Source organism: Seriola aureovittata, chromosome 17 (assembly GCF_021018895.1).
Source record: "Seriola aureovittata isolate HTS-2021-v1 ecotype China chromosome 17, ASM2101889v1, whole genome shotgun sequence".
In the NCBI taxonomy this organism is placed as follows: domain Eukaryota; kingdom Metazoa; phylum Chordata; class Actinopteri; order Carangiformes; family Carangidae; genus Seriola; species Seriola aureovittata.
In genome coordinates this window covers 4,703,763-4,722,840 of record NC_079380.1, presented here as the reverse complement: position 1 = coordinate 4,722,840, position 19,078 = coordinate 4,703,763, and the positions used below count along the sequence as shown (strand labels likewise).

At 37.8% G+C, this 19,078-nt stretch overlaps 1 protein-coding gene and 1 long non-coding RNA gene across 2 annotated transcripts in view; both read left to right on the top strand.

Annotated features, from left to right (window-relative positions):
• The first annotated feature begins 753 nt into the window (after positions 1 to 753).
• pctp (phosphatidylcholine transfer protein) lies at positions 754 to 5,898 on the top strand. The gene is made up of 6 exons (XM_056400449.1): positions 754 to 927; positions 2,203 to 2,320; positions 3,211 to 3,290; positions 3,416 to 3,587; positions 3,876 to 3,943; positions 5,015 to 5,898. The coding sequence occupies exons 1-6, from the start codon at positions 799 to 801 to the stop codon at positions 5,087 to 5,089; spliced, it is 642 nt and encodes a 213-aa protein (XP_056256424.1). The 5' UTR covers positions 754 to 798; the 3' UTR covers positions 5,090 to 5,898.
• A 1,252-nt stretch (positions 5,899 to 7,150) lies between these two features.
• The window catches only part of LOC130185497 (uncharacterized), a 49,775-nt gene continuing 37,847 nt past the window's right edge, over positions 7,151 to 19,078 (top strand). Inside the window, exons 1-2 of the long non-coding RNA XR_008830163.1 lie at positions 7,151 to 7,299; positions 8,269 to 8,399. This is a non-coding gene — a long non-coding RNA (uncharacterized LOC130185497). The remainder of the gene's footprint in view (positions 7,300 to 8,268; positions 8,400 to 19,078) is intronic.

Below are 19,078 nucleotides of genomic sequence, written 5' to 3'. Positions count from 1 at the left end.
AGTTCTGTAGCATGAGCATTTTCTGATGACTGGCTGATACTAATGCTCATACAGTATGGGCAAAGCCACTCCACACTGTCTTTAATTTCCTGTCATCTCTCTCCATTTCACTCACTAATATAGGCGCAAATACTAAATAATACATTCATAATACTATATGACTATGTACAATTAAATATTATAGTTTTCCTCCTACATTTACATATATGATAATAGTAGTAATAGATTTTGTATATTAAGATTTTACATAATGTTACACATGTTATTTTAATTACAAAACATATGACACAATCATAAAATATGATGCAAATTGGAACAAATATATCTGGACCACCTGCAACTGATACTACTTCTAATGCTGATCCTGGAAGATGACTGAAATCTATTACTAACAGTTTTTATGCGCTTCTCATATGTTGAATGCTGCTATAATCTTTCTTAATCTTAAAAAGAAACAAGCTGCCTCAAAAAACAGGGTTTTTCCTTTGGAGAGGAGTGGAGGACAAGTCTTTGAAACATGAAATCTTGTTGTGAAGTACCAGATCTAGATCCTTTACTAAAATAGAAGCAACAACACCAAACAAACAGGTAGCTAAATGTCCTTCTTTGAAAATGGTGATTAAGTAACAGCGCGTAAGTATAGCAAAAATTAACTTAAAATACACTAGCAAACGTAAAATAATACAAAAATTGATGGATACAATACATCCATCATTTCCTCTTTTATTTTGAAAGTATTGACCGGAAACCTGGTGTTGGAGTCACTGCTGGGAGGCAGGTGGTGTGAAAGGAGCTGTCATGTCGCTGCAGTTTACAGATGAGGAGTTTCAAAGCGCGTGGAGGGAGCTGGATGAGCCGCAGCTGGAAGGAGGATGGGAACTCTTCACCGAGACGATGGGAGTCAAAATCTACCGCCTCTATGACAAGGTACAGACAACTGCTGAGATTTCACAACATGAAATGGATCTTAACGAATGTATGAATGAATTTGAGTCAGCCTGTAGCGTCGCTGTAGTAATATCACCCATTCCCACTCGTTCTTTTCCAAAATGATAGGCTGTGACATTTATGTTTCGTAGAATTGAATTTATTGACAACATATTTGCATAATCACATCGGTAGCGGTCTCCTAGCGGCAAGCATGGGAAATATCCGGAAATAGATCGAGAGCCGGTGTGTTTTTCCCTTGATTCACAAACCGCCTGTACCAGTAACACCAAACTCCATTCAGAAACCCGCCAATTTATTTCTACTTCACATTTGGTCAGCTATGCATACTTTATTGAATATGTTGGATGTATAATGGAATACACTATTCAACTCGGCATACATCTTGCAAATGTAGGCAGTAGCCTTTAATCATTTTAAACTGAATTTAATAGAGGTCCAATGTTAAATTGTAAAACTGCTGTTTGGGGAATTACTTTGGAGCAATACAATTACTTGGGAATAATACAATGACTTCTGTTTATTTTGACTGATGTTGGGTGTCATTAATGCATGAAAAAGTATTTATGAAATAGCCTACATAAAACAAAAACAATGCACTTTGTAGTGGAAATCCTATCCTCTTCAACCCGTTTGGCTCTCCTTTACCTCTGTCTCTTGTGAGGAAAAATGAACAAGAGAAAATGCAAAAAGTCTCCATGTTAAAATATGAATGAGAACTTGATATTGTATATGAAGTTCATCACACACCTCCGGTATTATTGCTACCAATCTTCTGACTTAAATAAATCATTCAATCAGTTTCTTAATTTAATTGAAATTTGCACACACTGAACTATGTTCTCCAGTCTCCAGAAAATCTTCATAATGCACTTTTCCCAAAAATATTTTAAAGATTTCAACGAATTAATTTGGTTAGGGGCTTTGACATGCTGTCCACGGCAAAAAAGGGAAAATTAAGAAACCTTAAATTTTTTTTTTTTTTTAATGGAGTTTGGTATGACTTTGCTTCTTTTTTTAATTCAAGTTGAAATAAAGTCAGCCCCAAAATCTGCAAATGTTTATTGCAGTTAAGGGTGTTAACTATATTTCAACTTCTGAATCAAATCCAACACACTTCCTCACTCAGAGTGAGAAAGGGTGTAACGCAGAGCGGCTCTAATCAGAGTTATGTGGTTTGGGATTAGTTACATACTGTGGGGTGTGGCTTGCTGCCTGCAGTTGGAATACAGAACTTTCATGTGCTGTTTTCAGGAAACTGGACTTTATGAGTACAAAGTCTTTGGCGTGCTCACCACCTGCACTCCAGAGCTGTGTGCAGATGTCTACATGGACTTGACCTATCGGAAACATTGGGATGGATATGTGAAAGGTAAAAAAAAAAACCCAGTAAGGCGAGGTTCACACTGTCATTGTCCAAATCAAATTTCCCCCATCTCTCCTCTGCCTAAGAAATAGACTTTACATTCACATTAGTTTCAGTAATGTTTAATTTCTGACATTCACCATGGTTTGTTGGCTGCAGCACACGTGGCCTTTTGTTGTCGTGGTCTTTTCTTCTTAGATCTTCTTGTCTTGAAATAATGTTCTGCATATAGGAATGGTTTTATTGTTACAGTTTTATAAGGAAGTGATATTTTTGATTTTTTTTATCCTTGCCTTCATGCACATCTACAGTAACAAGGTAACATGTTGTACAGTAGCTGTGGTCTGTAGACCTATAGTCATATAGTTACGTAGTCTCTTAGAAAGAAAAATCCAACTTGAATCGCATGCAGTATATTAGTAAATATTTTAGATGATTTTTGTAGAGGTAGCACTGTCCTCTATCATAGGATGCGTTTTGGGATAGTCTTGTTGTCCGTAGTGGAGTCTTTTCTTTTGTCTTCCCTCAAAAAAACATGCAGGTTTTCCCCCAACAAAGTGTTTTGTTTTTCAGCATCAAAAGTAAAATTGTCTGATATAAATTGAATTTTTAAGCCATAACTATGGCACTACCAGACATAGATTGATTTGATGTTGAATTTTGCTTTTGATTTTAAGTCCTCAGAAGCAGAAAGCTAAACACATCCAAAATGACTGGCTATTAACTTTTTAATGGAAGCAGTTATGAAACTGTGAAAATACGTCAATATGGCAGAGATTCTCTGAGATTACTATTACAGCCTTTTGTATCACTTTTCAGTGTATGATGTATCTCTCCATCTACTGCCGATATTTAGCTGCTTTTTTTTTAACTAAGTTTGTCATTTCTTTATTCAGAGCTCTATGAGAAGGACTTCAGTGGACAGTCAGCAATCTACTGGGAAGTGAAATACCCGTTTCCTCTGTCAAACCGAGATGTATCCTTCCGGTTTAAACATTTATTTACACCCAGTCCACATCAATTAGTTTGTGGGAGAATTAAAAGGAGGTGGTTATGGAGCGCATACTCACAGAGTATCTTCCCTGACGGTCCAAACCTCAGTATGTGTACGTTAGGGACAGGAGAGACCTGGATGTGGACGGCAGGAAGATCTGGGTGATCCTGGCCAGAAGCTCTCCAGAGACGGCGTGTGCAGAGAAGAGCGGCGTGCTGCGGGTCAAAGACTACAAGCAGAGCGTTGCCCTGGAGGCCGACGGAGACTGTGGGACTAGAGGTAACACATGATGAGGGAACATAAATATACTGCTGTCACTTTTTTTATGTTTGTCCTTTTTCAGTTTTATGTCATTTGAATATGTTTGGGTAGGAGCAGGAAGTATGGATGAAATTAATATTGCAAGATTAATTTAGATATTTTTCTGATATGAATATACATCATTACAGGAGGAATGTGTGCAAAAACAGTTCAAATAATCAAGCTGATGTCCAATAGATTAATCTCTGAAAACTGTCACATTAGTCACAGCTCTATCACCATGAATAAACATGTGCTTTATTTTAGTTTTCTTGAATTACTTCGACAACCCTGGCGGTATGATTCCTACCTGGCTGGTGAACTGGGCAGCTAAGGTGAGTGCATGCGAGTTCCATTTTACTGCAATACAGTATATAAACATGATGCAAGTATCCATTCAAGAAAAAACAAAGACATGTTACCGCTTTAAATCTGATTGGCCCATTAAGTAGCTTAAGGGTTTCTGGCGTCACTGAGCAGTTACAGATGGGTCAGATGCAGAGAATTTCCTCCTCACTGAGACAAATAAAGTGTGACTCAACATGAGTGGTTTGAATCAAGGCCTCCTGTCAAACATTAGAAGTGCAGAGTTGAGTTTGTAAGTTGTTTTTATTCTCATGTTTTGGAAGTAAATTGTAAGTAATTGAAATAGTGACAAGGAAATATCTCATGTAACTTTTGCATGATTTGTTGGTGTAGTTTATGTGAACTAGCTTCATGTCTCAACAAAGGAAGGGCTTCATGAGGATTATGCTTCCTTAGCTGCACAAAGGAGAGAAAAGACATAGAGTAGTGGTACTGGATACACTTTATATTGATATGTAACACACAACATCTTGAGCCTCAGCTCCATTTTTTTCCCCCTCCTGCTCTGCATCATCACCCATACTGTGTTTTAATACAACCAATCTCACGATTCAGCTGTTCTCGTTCACATATTTTAGTCTGTCCTGTCAGAAAACTGTAGTTTCCCCTCTCCACATTAAAATGCCAGGCTGACATTCTTGTTTATCGTCTCTGGGCAGCATTTTTATTTTATTAGTTTAGCTTATTGTGCTTGTATACAGACTTTAAGATATTAAGACTTTTATTGATGTGGAAATTGTGACGTGACTATTTCCCACCAGCATATCGTGATCTTTGAAATGTACATATGTTCATTGTTGCCCTACACAAACAGGTCTTTGCTGAGGGCTTTAAAGAGGGTGTTAAAAGAGTTCACACACAGGCCTCAGAGAGCTCCATCCCTCCGCCTGCTTTATGGTTTTCCGTCATGATTGTGAGCAGATGTGTGGCAGGGTGATGTCATCAGCTCCTCACTTCGTTGCCCCTCCTTGGGTGGGTCCTCCTGGCACATGTGTTTGTGATGCTCACTGACAAATCCACTTTGTGTTTTTATGAAACAGAGTGGGGTTCCAGGTTTCTTAACAGACATGCAGAAGGCCTGCAGCAATTACAAAACCTACTGCCAGAAGAAATGAATGCAGCCGACGGGAGAGGGGCCTCGCGCACAAGGGCTTTGATCCATTTTTATTGTTTTCGTTTTTGGAGATGTTTTAATCTTTTATGTGCAAATTTGACTTTTCTGTAATGAGGTGAATGGAGCATGGTGTGTGGGCTGCTACTTGTTGTTGTAGCATGCTGTTTACTCAGGCATGATCTGCATGAACATCCACCCTCATTGATAGGCTGGTATGAATCAATTCAGTTCCATTGTGCTGTATTACCCAATACTGTATTGTCTTTTCTGTGTAATCATTGTAAGCTCCAGCCCCCTCCAGGATTCAGGAGCTTTCACAGGATATTTTTTTAAACAAAAGTTTATATAAAAAAAATCAGATGGTTTATTACTTTGGACCCTATGTGGTGAAACAATCATTAGTTGTAGCTTCTTATATAGGTCATTGTCATTTATCCTGGTTTTAATTTTGTTCACTGTACATGTTAAATGTGACAAATGCAATATAATTTGATTTATTGTATATTTGTTCACACTTGAATCTTCTCATTGTCCATTTCAGTTCACTGGGATTCACTCATTTGCTATAATGAAGTGAAAATGAGAAATCTGCTCTTTTAGAGGAATGTTGCCTCTTGTGGTTCTTTTCAATGGGTTCATTACTTATGCAATGGTAATGTTAAGGATGTATATGGTCAAACATACAGTATCGGAGCTAATACTGTGTTTAGGCTGTACCTCTGCTTGGTTTAATCTGGTGATGAAATGACTATTACTGTGTAATATTTTTGCATTATTGAAATGAATAAACTGACATTTAGAGGCGAAAAACTGTCTATTGCATTTTTTCCAGCTTGCCATCACATCCACTGTCACACGATGCATTACAAGTAACATGATCATCACATAAGGTCAATGGGTCTGTACACTGTCATGTTGTCTTACAGATAGGATGCTACCATGGTAACCTAATCGCTGCTAAGCAATGAAGCGTTTGACACTGACACTGAGGATAAGGTTTATATACTCACTTGCCAGTTTATTAGGTACACCTTGCTAAAACTGGTGCAGTCCTGCAATAAATCCACCTCCGTGAAGGTTATAATGTTGAGTTTTGTTGACTCTCTTTTAGACAGGTGTTGATGTCATTTACCCTCAATGATATGAATGAGCTGGGCAAAATAATAGAAACACCTCTCAGTATAACATAATACAATTCATCAGCACCACAAACTACATTCTTTAAATTGATCAATTCAATCAATGGCTTTCTGAACAGTATTGATTGTGTCTGATTCAAGCTTACTTCCTTGTTCCTTTAGACGTAGTACCAATCTACACCCTCACCAAATTTGAACATGTTACTTTGAATTTACTTTATTCATAATGTCTCTATTGCTTGAAACTTTAGTTAAAGTTTAAAATGAAATGACTTGATTAGCTCAGTGAAGTGTAGTCAATGCAAAGGGACACAATCAATTTGTCACAATCAAATGATCATGAATCCTAATGATGTACAAATGTGTCTTTGTTTTGGGTCCTTTTTGGAAACCCTGAATTTAATTCTAGTGTGATTTTCATAATTCAAGAAAACCATGCTTCCTCGTGACTAGGAACAAACACTGTACTGTTTTTTAATCATGAACATAATTTTTAAACTAATTTTTAATGTAATGTAAGTTTGACACTATGTTGTTGAAAACCCTTAATAATTAGACTAGTCGGTTATAGTGTTGCCAGATTGGGCAGTTTTCCGCCACTTAGACTACATTTTCTTTAATTGGGCAGGTTAATATTGATTTGGTCGGGTTATTATATTTTGCTATACTTTCTCTACCATTAGGCCGGTTTCCACTTATGAACAGTTTTAGATTCACCGTGATTTACACTTTCCCAGGATACAATTATCTCGAATTTCTATCGCAAATAAACTCCCATTAACTTGCTCAGAAGTCTGAGAATCATCACGTTTTTAAAGTTTTCTTCAGTATAAAAGTAATTAATTGTAGTTTTGATAACAAAAATGGTACATAGCAAACAGGAACTGGTAATAACAGATTCGGCACACTTACGACGATAGGGTGGGTTCTAGCCTCTGATTGGACCACTAGTCAAATCTGGCAACACTGGCCAGGTACTGTTGTTGCCTCGCAATGAACCGTCGAGCAGGTGTGAAGACGGCCCCTCTCTATCGTGGAGCCTTTTACCCTCCAGGAGGAGGTGCTGCTGCCGGTAAGAACCAAATAAACACCAACCTCTGGGACTAATGGTTCAAGTAAAGAGTTGGGTAGTTCTTTATAAGTGGCTGTACGACTCTTCTGTTTGTGTTTCTGATGGGAGTGAATCTTTTATTTGTCCAGGGCATTTGCCTAAACTTTAGCTAGCTAGCAAACGTGTTATGGTAGCTCCTTGTCATGTTAGCTAGCTGGCTTCTTTTTGTGATCTTTTTTTCTGTCTGTGACAGAAAAAAATATTTAAAAGCAGTAGGAGTTTAGTTTTCTATCAGTAAGGCCATCTCATGATAACAAACAGGTGTGTAAAGCTGCAATGTTTGAGGCTGCCTGTCCAATACACCAATACAACTTTAAACTGATTTTGTCCAGCTAACAAGTGTGAACAAGTATGTTTACTTCCTTCTTCTTTAAAGATGTAAATGTATTTTCTGGGCCCAGAAAATGTTTGCAACTAATGTATTATCACATTTTTGCTGGAGGATAAATCCCTCACAAGATTTGAAAAACCCAGGTCATTTTAACAGCACTTAGTACAGTCTTGAAGTTTTTACAGAATCCTATAAGACTTAAGACTTTCCTATGCTGTGACTTTATTAACCCAGACAGTTAAGTTGAAAGAGGACATCCTGTAATTTACCTAAATGAGTGATTTTTTTAATATGTATTTCACCAGTGACATGACTGTTGTCTGCTTCTGTAACTGTGATGAGACATAGACGATAGACAGTGTGTTTTTTTAGAAAGTGTTTTGCATGATCACGACTTTTCATAAGATATTTACAAGATGAAAGTTGGAGTCTCTTAAGGCAGACATTGTTAAACCAAAGTGTACAGATACATTTATTCCTTTAGATCAGCTCCCTTAGCTCAGTTAAATCTTCTTCATTCTGAAGCAGAAGTCCTCAAATGAAATTTCAAAGCTGCAGCAGAAAATATTGAAGTCATTCATTGAAGTGTCTCCCAACAGGTGATCCTGTGATGGTGCGGTTCTGTCGACAAAAACAGAGCATGGGAGAAGACAGCCACATCCTGAGAGGGTTGGAGTGTTGTGTTGACATGGCTGCTGTAGCTGCATGATGAGTCTGAAACATTCACCAGGTTAGGAACTGACTTATCACTGCATTTTGGTGTGACACAAACCTTGAAATTGATTTAGTACTGCCTCTCTGTAGTATGAGTGACCTGTGCCAACTTGTGCTGGCTGTAGCGTTGACTGCCTGGTATATTTCTGCTGTTGCTTTACACGGTATGGCCACATTAACATTACAGCCACATGTGATAGTTGAATGTCTAATTCCAAAACTATCAATTTGCTTCCTGATTGGCATCCTCCAATCTGTGAAAGGCTTTTCCACAATATTTTGAAACCTAGCTGAAAGCCGGAAAAATGACCCAAGACCAAAAGCGTGGACAGGCTTGTACATTTGGCCAAGTTTAGTATAATTTGCCTCCACAATGATCTTCATTATTGATTAATCTATTGGCCATTTTCCCCATTAGTCTAATCTAGAGCCACGGCTTACAATTATTTTCTTTTGGTCTGTTAAATGCAGGAAGCATGACATTCCCATGGCTCAATGTGAAGTCTTCAAATAGTTCTTTTAGACCAAAAAAGATTTTCAATATCCAATGATAAAAAATGGAAACTGCAGCAAATCCTCACATTTTAGCAGATATTATTTGATGTTCCTTTTTTAATTTAGGATAGCACGTAACTGCTGAACATGTTGAATCAAAGGCCTGATATACATTATAAGTTCACTTCTTGCTTCCTCAGAGGAGTTCTCTGTGGAAATAATGAATTACAGGGTCATTTCCTCGTTGCCCCTATAATCCTCCTGATTACTCCTCTGCCACAGAGGTATAAGTGAAACCAGGCCAGGGTCCTTTATCCCCTCCCTTGCTATGACACGCCCTTCCACCCTTGCCCTATGTTTTTTTTTCTGTGCTGATGAGTCGTGAAACTAGTGTTGGCCCAGATGTTTCCTGACGGAAGAAGATGGTTGTAGTTTCCTATGAGGTCACTTTGCTGGTGGTGTAGTGATGGTTTTGGTGGTCTATACTTACTTGCTCCCCCCTACTGTCTATCTACCTTTGTCATAAGACTGGATCTTTGCCCCTGCTTCATCAAGCAAATCCAGCCAATGGAAAATAATGTTTTGTCTTTAGTTTCTTAAGTGTAAAGATCTTAAAAGCTTGAAGATGGATTGTAGTGCAACAAATTACATTAACTGGTCATTGATGATGCTGAAGACTAGTGTTATATTTCACATCCAAAGTATACTTAATTTTTGAAAAACATCAATTTCATATATACTCTCTTGTAAGGAGATGTAAGAGTATGAATAGTATTTTATTTAATACAGCTCCTAAAGACACAGGAGAATAGCTGTGTCGTATCTTATACTATGCATGTCTAATTTGGACCTGAAAGGAGACATTTGGTTTCAGGTTAGTCAGTCTTCAACCCAGCCATATGAGTTCAGATCCTCCACCACACGATTTGTAGACTCTATTAAAACACAAGAAGTCTTCTGAGTTCAATGTGATGTGGGTTTTATTCCAAAGCTGAGTTCAGTCCTGGGAGTGAACTAAACTGTCTCTTCTGTGCATCAACTCTTTTATTCTCTCTCACTCCACCCACTGTGGACTCAACCAGGGCGCCCACTTATTATTATCTCAAACTGCCGTGCCTAGACACCATTATTTATGAAGTTTGGGTATTTTCCATCGTGGCTAATTATAATGGTACCTCAGTTTTCTCAGTGGTAGATAACAAAATACAAAACATCAATCACATTTCTTTATGGCTCTGCTTTGTACTGCAGTATAATTCAGTTCATTTTCAACATGTTAAAATAAATGATTGTACCCTTAAGCGAATGATCATACCTGGTTTACCGACATATTCGATAAAATAAGCAGAGCACTGTCATATCATTCAAAATTACACAGGCTGAAAGACAAAGCAACAGATTGCTTTTCCATGCAGCATTTTGTTCATGGATGCGTTGTTTAGAATAAAAGGACTACTGGCTTTCAATACAGCTGCTGTATACAGAAGTTAATTTGCACCAAACATCACCGCCTCACAGCTCGGTGATCTGTGATGCTTTTACTCCCTCTGGTGGTGAAAGGTACACACTGACCAAAATCCTGTTTAAGACCAGTATGCTTAATACTTGTTCTAGGACTACCTCAACCTCTGATTCATAGGTCAAACTTCCCACTGTAAAAGATTTATCATTAACAAGATATTAGCATGAAAAACACAATCACAAAATATAAATAGGAACCTGAACCAAATGGCAAAAAATGGTAAAGTTGGATAAAGCCAGCATGAAGAGGGAAAAAAATTCAGTATCTTACATTAGATCTACATTCAGTCAGAAATTGACTTAAAAAAGAACACTGGTGTATTGTTATAAGTTATAAAGAAAATGCTGTTTTATTCCGAAATTCATATCTTTCTACAACTCTTTGTACACAGTAATATTGTGATATTTGCTGTCAGAAGCATTCAAAGTTAAGTGAAAAATACAAATGATAAAGTAAGATGGCTGAAACGAATAATTATGTTGCTCAGACTCTAACAGCAAATGTCCTTTTGAACCCTATGGGAAAGCTTCCATACAATAAATTAAACAGACAGTGTAGAAAGGAAACTGTTGTCAGACACTGTCTATTTTTCGTGGTATTGTAAAGCGAGGTCAGCAGGCGCAATCTATGTTTTAAGTTGTGTTATAAGTTCATTTCAGTTTTTGATGTTAACTGTCTGACTGATTCGATTTGAAATGGTGAGATCTGGTTTCAGCAGAGTTCTCATGCGTTTGTTTGGGAATAACAGTGGTAGCAGTGACAAAAATCAGACGCTTAGATCCCACTTTAATGCAACATTTTATCCCCTGGAATGTCTTGGGTGAATAATATTCAGTTCTGGAGACTTTCCACTGCCAGTCCTTCACAAATGGAAGACAAATATATTTCTTGGCCGGCCATTGTGTTTCAGAGTGAGGTTCTTTTGATTGGTAATATACAGGGCTAATTAGCTTAAGAAAGTGATATAGTTTTTCTGCTGGACTGCTGCTCCCCCTTAACGTCAGCTCAGATTTCCCAGGTGCCTCGCTGTCTGCCAGAGGTAACAAAATAATGGCTCCACTTGGAAGCCTATTTTTCAAAGTCGTTTTTTTTTGTGATTTTTAATAGATTACTATTAGAGATATTGGTGTACTCGAGGGAATCCTTGATCCTGAATAGGCTTTTATGTGTTTTCCTCTTTTTTACACTCTGCTGTGCAAACCAGCTATACTTTGGTGGAAGGCCTTCTGCCCCATTATGCATGTAGATTCACATGAAAGCTCAACGTTAGCCCGTTTCATAAAGAAGAAAAACTGCAGATACCAATTTCAATGCTTGAATTTCTGTTTTTCCCCCCTGTCATAGACTGAAAGAAAATCCTCTTATTTTTTGTGATGTCTGACATTCCTGCATCTGAAGAAGTGTCATGCTGGAAGTGCACCAGTTTAAAGTGTTTTAAGTGATAGAGTGCATTTGTCATGAGTTTATAATATGGCATAATTTTTTTTTTATTTTTTATCATCGATCGCTACCATTAAGGTAGAGACATGAAACTTGTTCATACAACTACATTTGAAGGCAATAAATGTTTGTAGCTGCTACACTCAAAGGCAGGCTGAAATCTTTCAAATTTTGAGAGTCTATACTTGAAGGCGTTCATGGTGTTGTACTCTGTTATACACATGAAACCAATGGAGGCAGTTGTGCCAAGAATGAAGAAAAGAACTTGAAGTTCAAATCCTGCCTTCTTTCTCAGTTCCTCACACCTGGCCAATCACGTAAAGTGAGCGTGCTCGATGGACTGTCGGCTTCGATAGAACTACCAAAATTTTTGGACACAGCCCTGGCAGTTCTGACGTTGGAAAGATGTGGAAGAAGAGGGTTTCAGACTCTCTTAGATGATCCAACAAGCCCTGCATTTGTAGTACACTGAACTCTTCATTATACATGATATCTATCAGGGCTGTAACATTATTGTGGCATTTGGTATGAATAATCCACTCTGTGCCAACATGCAGCATAACATGGTGGCAGCCATGCTAAAGATCCTTGCCACATGTTTGTATGTGTTGCATTGTGTTAACTTAAATATATTGTTTCTTATGCAGCTGAATAGTCAATCAAGAGATCACTAAACCTTCCCCTGCAACATCTGACAGTGTTTTCCATAATTCAGCAGAAGCTCACCAAGTCAAAATCTTCTGGCTCTTTATCTAAAGAAAATCAGTCATCAGTAGTGTTGTGTATAGAATTCTGCATTTTTTAGAAGTTCTAATATTATACATGTGTTTTTGTACTGACACGCTTTTTTGATGCCTTAGTTTGGAGACTATAAACATGTACTAAAGGCATTAGATAAAGAACTACATTAAATATTGTCTAAAGATATATAACCTTCCTTATTAGATTAAGAAATATCTAGGAGGATCCTCAAGGATAAGAAAAGAACATTCATATCGGTTTTGATGTTTGATGCCCATGCATCCTTAGTCATGGTTACATTTATATAAAATACATTTTTACTGTAGTTGTAGGTGACTGTCTGTTTTGGACTAAATTAACTCTTGAAAAGTTCAATATTTTGCTTTCTGTGACTCTATAGTTTTCAGTTATAAAATTATGAACTGTAGTATCATAAAATTTGTTTTAATAGGTTTTTCAATGTCATTGCTTTGGCTCAGTTTTTCTTTATATTTGTGCTATAGAACTTTCAACCTCTCTAGCACCACTCAAAAAAACAAAACAAAGTACAGCATGTCTGTAGATACATGAACATAATAAAGTCATTTTAACCAATAGAAAAACTTGGACAGATACCAGCTGATAATGTTCTGATGTCTCTCTAACATTTGCCTTCAGGGTACATAAGTTACATAATACCATTTTTATTGCAGTTAACACCAGTAACTTAAGCACAGCTGTATTTCTCCTGCCAATCTTCAGTGGAGTAAATCAAACACTGGACATTTTGAGGTAATTCAACCTCAGCGAATGATAATTCATCAAACTGTACAAAGCTTAAGTGCTTATTCAGATGACTGGTTTCCTATAAAAGAGGGAGTTGTCTTCAGGCTGTGTAATTTAGATATGATCTATGTGTGCATTTAGGAAACTACAACAAAGTCACGCTTTAAAAAAAAAAAACAAAAAAAACTTTCACTTAAACACAACTATGCATTTTACTTTATTTCTACTCTTTTTTTGAGAAGAGAAATGTTTAACAAAGAACTGCATTACTCCAGGAACATCCAGCTGCTGTTTAGCCATCCTAATGTTTTTAACATCTCAATAAAGATTTTAGTCAATTGGAAAAACAAACAAACGTCAAACCTCTTAGATTTGATATTTGTATCTATCTTACTATTTTTCCATCCTCATTCTTGGTAAACAGACTTTCTACAGTGCCATTGAACCTGGTGAATGAATGGCCTCTCCTGTCTCCTGTTACAGACATTACCAGAATGGCAGTCTTAGACTATTTATACTGACATTTTGAATCATGGTGACACCCTTTAATTGTTAGAGAACATGTACAAACAACCATCATCCAAACTACTTTTTTTTTTTTTTGTAATGAGCTACTTCCACATTAAACAACAGGAAAATGGCTAAAACTCTTCTTCTTTTTTCTTTCTATGAAGGCAAACAACAAACGTGCATCACAGCCAACATGTGATCAGCAGTTGGACAGACAAACTGAATGTTTGTCAGTTGGTTTCTTCTTGTTCTATGACCTCCTATAGTATAGGACCTATACTGTGCTAAATACAGCCAAATTCACAATTTTGTTGTCCTCATTTACACACATTTATGTCCTGTTGTCCGGCAACTATACAATCTCGGGTTATAAATCTTTGACCAAAGACTCAATCAAATCATCTTTAATGATCCAAAAATTGTCTAAAAATATAAACATAAATGCCTCATAATTGGCTTTATTAACATTTATGCCAAATCACAGAGAAGGTTAGCTGCAAAAGGAAGTTGTTTTGGTAACTTTATACACAGCCCCTGGGCATGTTAATGTCATTGTTTTCCAACAGCTCTGTTTTCCTCATCCCTATTCAAGTCAAGTTAGAAGTTTTCAGAATTATTGACTCTAGAGGTAATTTTCAGGAAGCTCAGTTCTTAGGTGTGAAAGACACAAAACACTAGACAAAGATTCACATTTATCTTGCTTAGCGTGGACGTAGACTACTCTATGAAGTTGGTTCCTCACAGTCCATAGTTTTCATAAGAGGCTTTTAAACTATATATTATCATGAGTGAAGTGAGCAGTACAACGGTTTCTGTTAGTGGTGAGAGGCAGCTACACTTAAGATCTCCTCCTCTTTACAGTACACTTACAGTGAATACATGTCTAAATTTAAAAGGCTAAACTCTTCTGCTTGTCTGTGCTGGTTTGGATTTGATTGCATAACAGTAATGCTTGTGTGCTGCAGACTGCATGGCTAATGACAGCTAGTTGTTTTCCTCTCTTTTTTTTTTTTTGCATTCATTAAAAATAATTGTGTTTTCTGCTGAGCAGACCACAGACTGGCACCTCCTCTGAGTTGCAGCTCCTCTTTGGGCCAACATAAGCCCTGCATACCAAGGAGGGACGACTTGTGTTTACCTCACCCTACCGGCACAGACCGACGGCAGACTGAGGGTCCTCTCCTTTTTCTTCTGTGGTTTCTGGCAGCCAGCGCCAGATTCCTCCATGTCTATCACTGCAATCAGCAGGCCAGACCCGCAGTCAGCCAAGCAGCTTGAAACAAAGCAGCATGAACGGCTGAACATAAAGTAGGTGAAGCGTTTCTTTCTGGATACTGAGAAGAAGAATCTGTTTTCTCTCTCAGCTTTGTCAGTTTTCCGCTCTTTGTCATCGGAGGACAGTTCTTCTCTTTCGTGATAAGCCAAAGTGCGGCACGCTCAGTTTCCTCCTCAGAAGCGGGAACTTAAAGCAGCATAACATGTCCTACAATGTGATGTAACTCCTAACACGATCTTGAAAATGTCTTCATTTTCTCCATAATCTGTTTGTACACTTGGTGACTAATTAAGTGTAATTGTTGATTGGCTACTGAGCAGATTCATCCCTCTGTCTAAATATAACTTTCAGGATCCTACACCTCAAATTATATCATTACCCCTAACCATTCACATAAAACCAAAGTATGTGCTGATAAGCTAAATGTCTTGTGTAAATGGCAGAAGGTGTAAAGCAACCAGAAAATAAGGGTGTTGGTTAAAAATGCTTGTAATGCAGAGACATGTTTACCGAGGAATGATAAACAGCATGATTTTGCGCTGGCACCATCCAAGTGCTTTTCTTGGAGCGGTGCTTCACCTTCAGGGATTATTTGGATTAGACTAAATCATACTAATACCAGTCAAGAAGGAGCAGAGAAACACTAGAGCTGCAGGAAACCAAGGTGAAGTTTTGTCTTTGAAAAATGAAACAAGCTTTTGACCTCTGACTGATGTAGTATTGTTGTTATTGAGTAGTATTATGTTAGTCTGCTTGGGATTTTCAGAACAGCTTTTGAAAAGTCCGAACCATTTTAGTTGGCTGGTTTATTTGTAGCAGAGCTTCAATGAAGCTGTTTCAAAGCCACTAGACACACAATTTTTATAGTGATTTATATATTATTCAAATTATTCTGGGTCAAATGAGCCAATCGCATGGAGCTGTCAGCTCTTAAATCTTCCTGGCTCTGTGCCACAGCGTCTTTTTAAATTAAAAAAAAAATAAATAAATACAACCACTGTTGTATTTAAAGCCAGAGTTGGCTTTAAAAAGTCGCCTGATAATCAGGCAAAATTGTCATTTTGTTTTCTCTTATTTAGTCAGACATCATGGGCATATTGGCAGTTTTCTGTTTGGATCAGGTGATATTGCCCCGATCAGTCGGTAGTGACTGATGTATCTTTCCCATCCGTCATTTTCAGGATGCTGCAGTAGCTGTTGCTGTAGAAGCAGTTAACTTAACGTTTGTCATGAAATATATTAAAGAGCTGTTCTGTCTGTCAGTTGAGTTAAAACATTCTGTTCATCCACACTTCCTGCCATTCTTTGGTAATTTCTTTAGTCAGGATTTTTCCTGTCCTGGCACAGGCAGATGATGTTCCCATGATGTCCTGCCTTAAAAGCTCTGATTGGCTCGGTTGTTATTTCAATCCTGGGAAATAGCCGTCAATAAGTACAACACCAGACCCATTTAAATCGCTGAAAAAATCAGATGTGGACAGAGATTCAGAGTCCATAACTCAACAGGATCAGTGCAAATGGCAAACATCTGATCAGTGGACTGACATCTTTTTACAATCTACATATTTATGAGCTCTTACTGTTTTTCATATAATCCTGCTATAATCTTTTGCTCCAGATTGTCTTTAAATGTCTTATTCAGCCTTATCCAGCCTAGACAGCACTAAAGTCAGTGTTTTGTTGCATGCTGCATTTTTCACCGTAATTATCAAATTAACCAAGAATGACACTGTGCTTAAGTACATGTTGACAGCAAAGAAGAAAAAGTAGTGTGTAGATATGAATCTGTGTGTCTCCACTGCTATTTGGATTTCATTAACCACGCACTTTCTATTGAGCAGTGAAAGAGTTTTAAGAGAAATGTTTGTTATTTCACACCAAGCGCACGGAGCCAGCAGTAAACCCGTCTGTGAACTTAAGTGCTCTTCTATAAACTCCCTAACAGTGTATTCCCTAGTAAAAAAAAATGCTGTGTTGGTCAGAGATGGATAGGGGGCATTTTGGGACTAATAAACCCCAAGTACACAAATGCCTCAAATGAGATGTCTCATTGTAGCCTGCAGACTGATTTACTGATTCCCAGAATCAAAGGCCAGTCACCCTCATGCCGTCCCATTTCACAAACAAAGTGGGAGTCGGGGGGGAGGACACACAATAGCTGTGACAGTATTACTGTTATTATCATTCCGCTCTTGCTCACTCCACACTATCAAATCACTCGTAATAGATATAATTGTTGCTCCAAGAATGTTGTTGAAATGCCTTTTTAATTAGTCTGCACGTAATGAGATGTTTCATACATAAAGGCAAGAGGGAAATGTCAAACTCTCAACACAAGACTTTGTCTTTGTGTTTAAAAAATGGCAGAAAAATGAAAGGTGACGCTCCCTTCCACCTCACCTGACCCGATCTCGCTATAACAACGGCAGTAACGAGCGGCGATGACTGCACATCCTCTCCTTGCTTTCCAGTAATGCATGCAGATATGATTGAATCCTGCTCCTCGTCGGCTCTTTTCAAACACGTGCCTGAAAAACTACCCCATTACAAACCCAGTTAACTGCAGTAATCGGGGCCGTGGCAGGAGCACATCTTGCAGTATCATTAATGCCACTGCTCATTACGGCTTTGCCCTTGAATCCACACATACCAGGAGGAATCGAAAGTGTTTAATGGCTGCAGCCATGGCAACAGAAATTCTTCCTCTTTCTGTTTTTCCTGGAAAAATGCATCTTAATCAGCTGCACTACAGACATGTATTTGGTTTTAGTGTCAGTTATAGACCAGAACCATATCTCCGCATTTTTTTCTCACTGATTTTACGTTGGCTCAGCAGTGTACCGTAACCTACTGCATCCGCAAACAAAATAGAGTTAATAAAATGAGACTTGTGTACATAAATTATTCAATCTACCTCAATTTAATCTAGTTATTTTGTTAGCATGTTTTTGGAATCAGGAGATAGGCCAAGGTCCAGACTCTCAGGGTTTCCTGAGCTTGGCACGTATCAGCTCTGCCGCCATTAACTTTGTGTTTGTAATTAGTTTAATTCTACAGTTATTAAGCCGTCTCACAAATACTGGAAGGAATTCAAGCGGCAGACTGGATTCTCACAGAGCTTGCCATTCAGGCTTGTCTGGATGAGTCTGGTGCCACAGTTCTTTACGTGGGATGATTCCACATGTTGTAGTTTGTTTTAGCTCTGCAGCTCTGAACCATCAGTAGCACACAGGCTCCTCAAAATTAGGGTATACAGTATACACAATCACTAGCAGGCTGAACTGCACAAATATTGTGAGAGGAAAAGGCTTAACCCTTGAATACCAGTCTACACAAGTAGCGCGGGATGAGTTGACCTAAAATCTGAGCTTGTTTAAAGGAGATGTATATAGACTTTAGTTGAGGCCCCTTTTTTGACATGTAATAAAATCAGCCTCTTCTATGTTCACTGTTGCATCCTGTACCATAGATCAAAACCAGCCCCTTCATCTCCACATACATATTTCTTCACTCTATTTAATCTTGATTTACTGATACTTCTCTGGCTCCTTTTTGAGACGATAATTATTTTATTCATTCTCTTGAAATTGAAAATTGGCCTCTTGTATAAGATATATATCCAGGGCTGAGTATCACTTGGCATTTTTTGATACTAGTGCTAATAAGATCCCTGAGTTTTGGTACTTTTAGCAAAATAATAGTAATTTGAGGACCTTATGCTTAGAAATGTCAATTTTTTTTTCTACAAAGCCATTTTTTAATTTTTTTTCAAATTTTGATCAGGAAAGAAGGACTTAAATTATCAGAGTAAGTGAACAAGACTAACCTGCTCAGCTTTTGGTTACTCTATTCTTCCGGCAAATATATAGTTAGTTCCAAAAAGAGTAGTCATTCACTACCTAGCCCTATGATTAGGAAATGAATGTGAAATACGGTCAAACTTTAA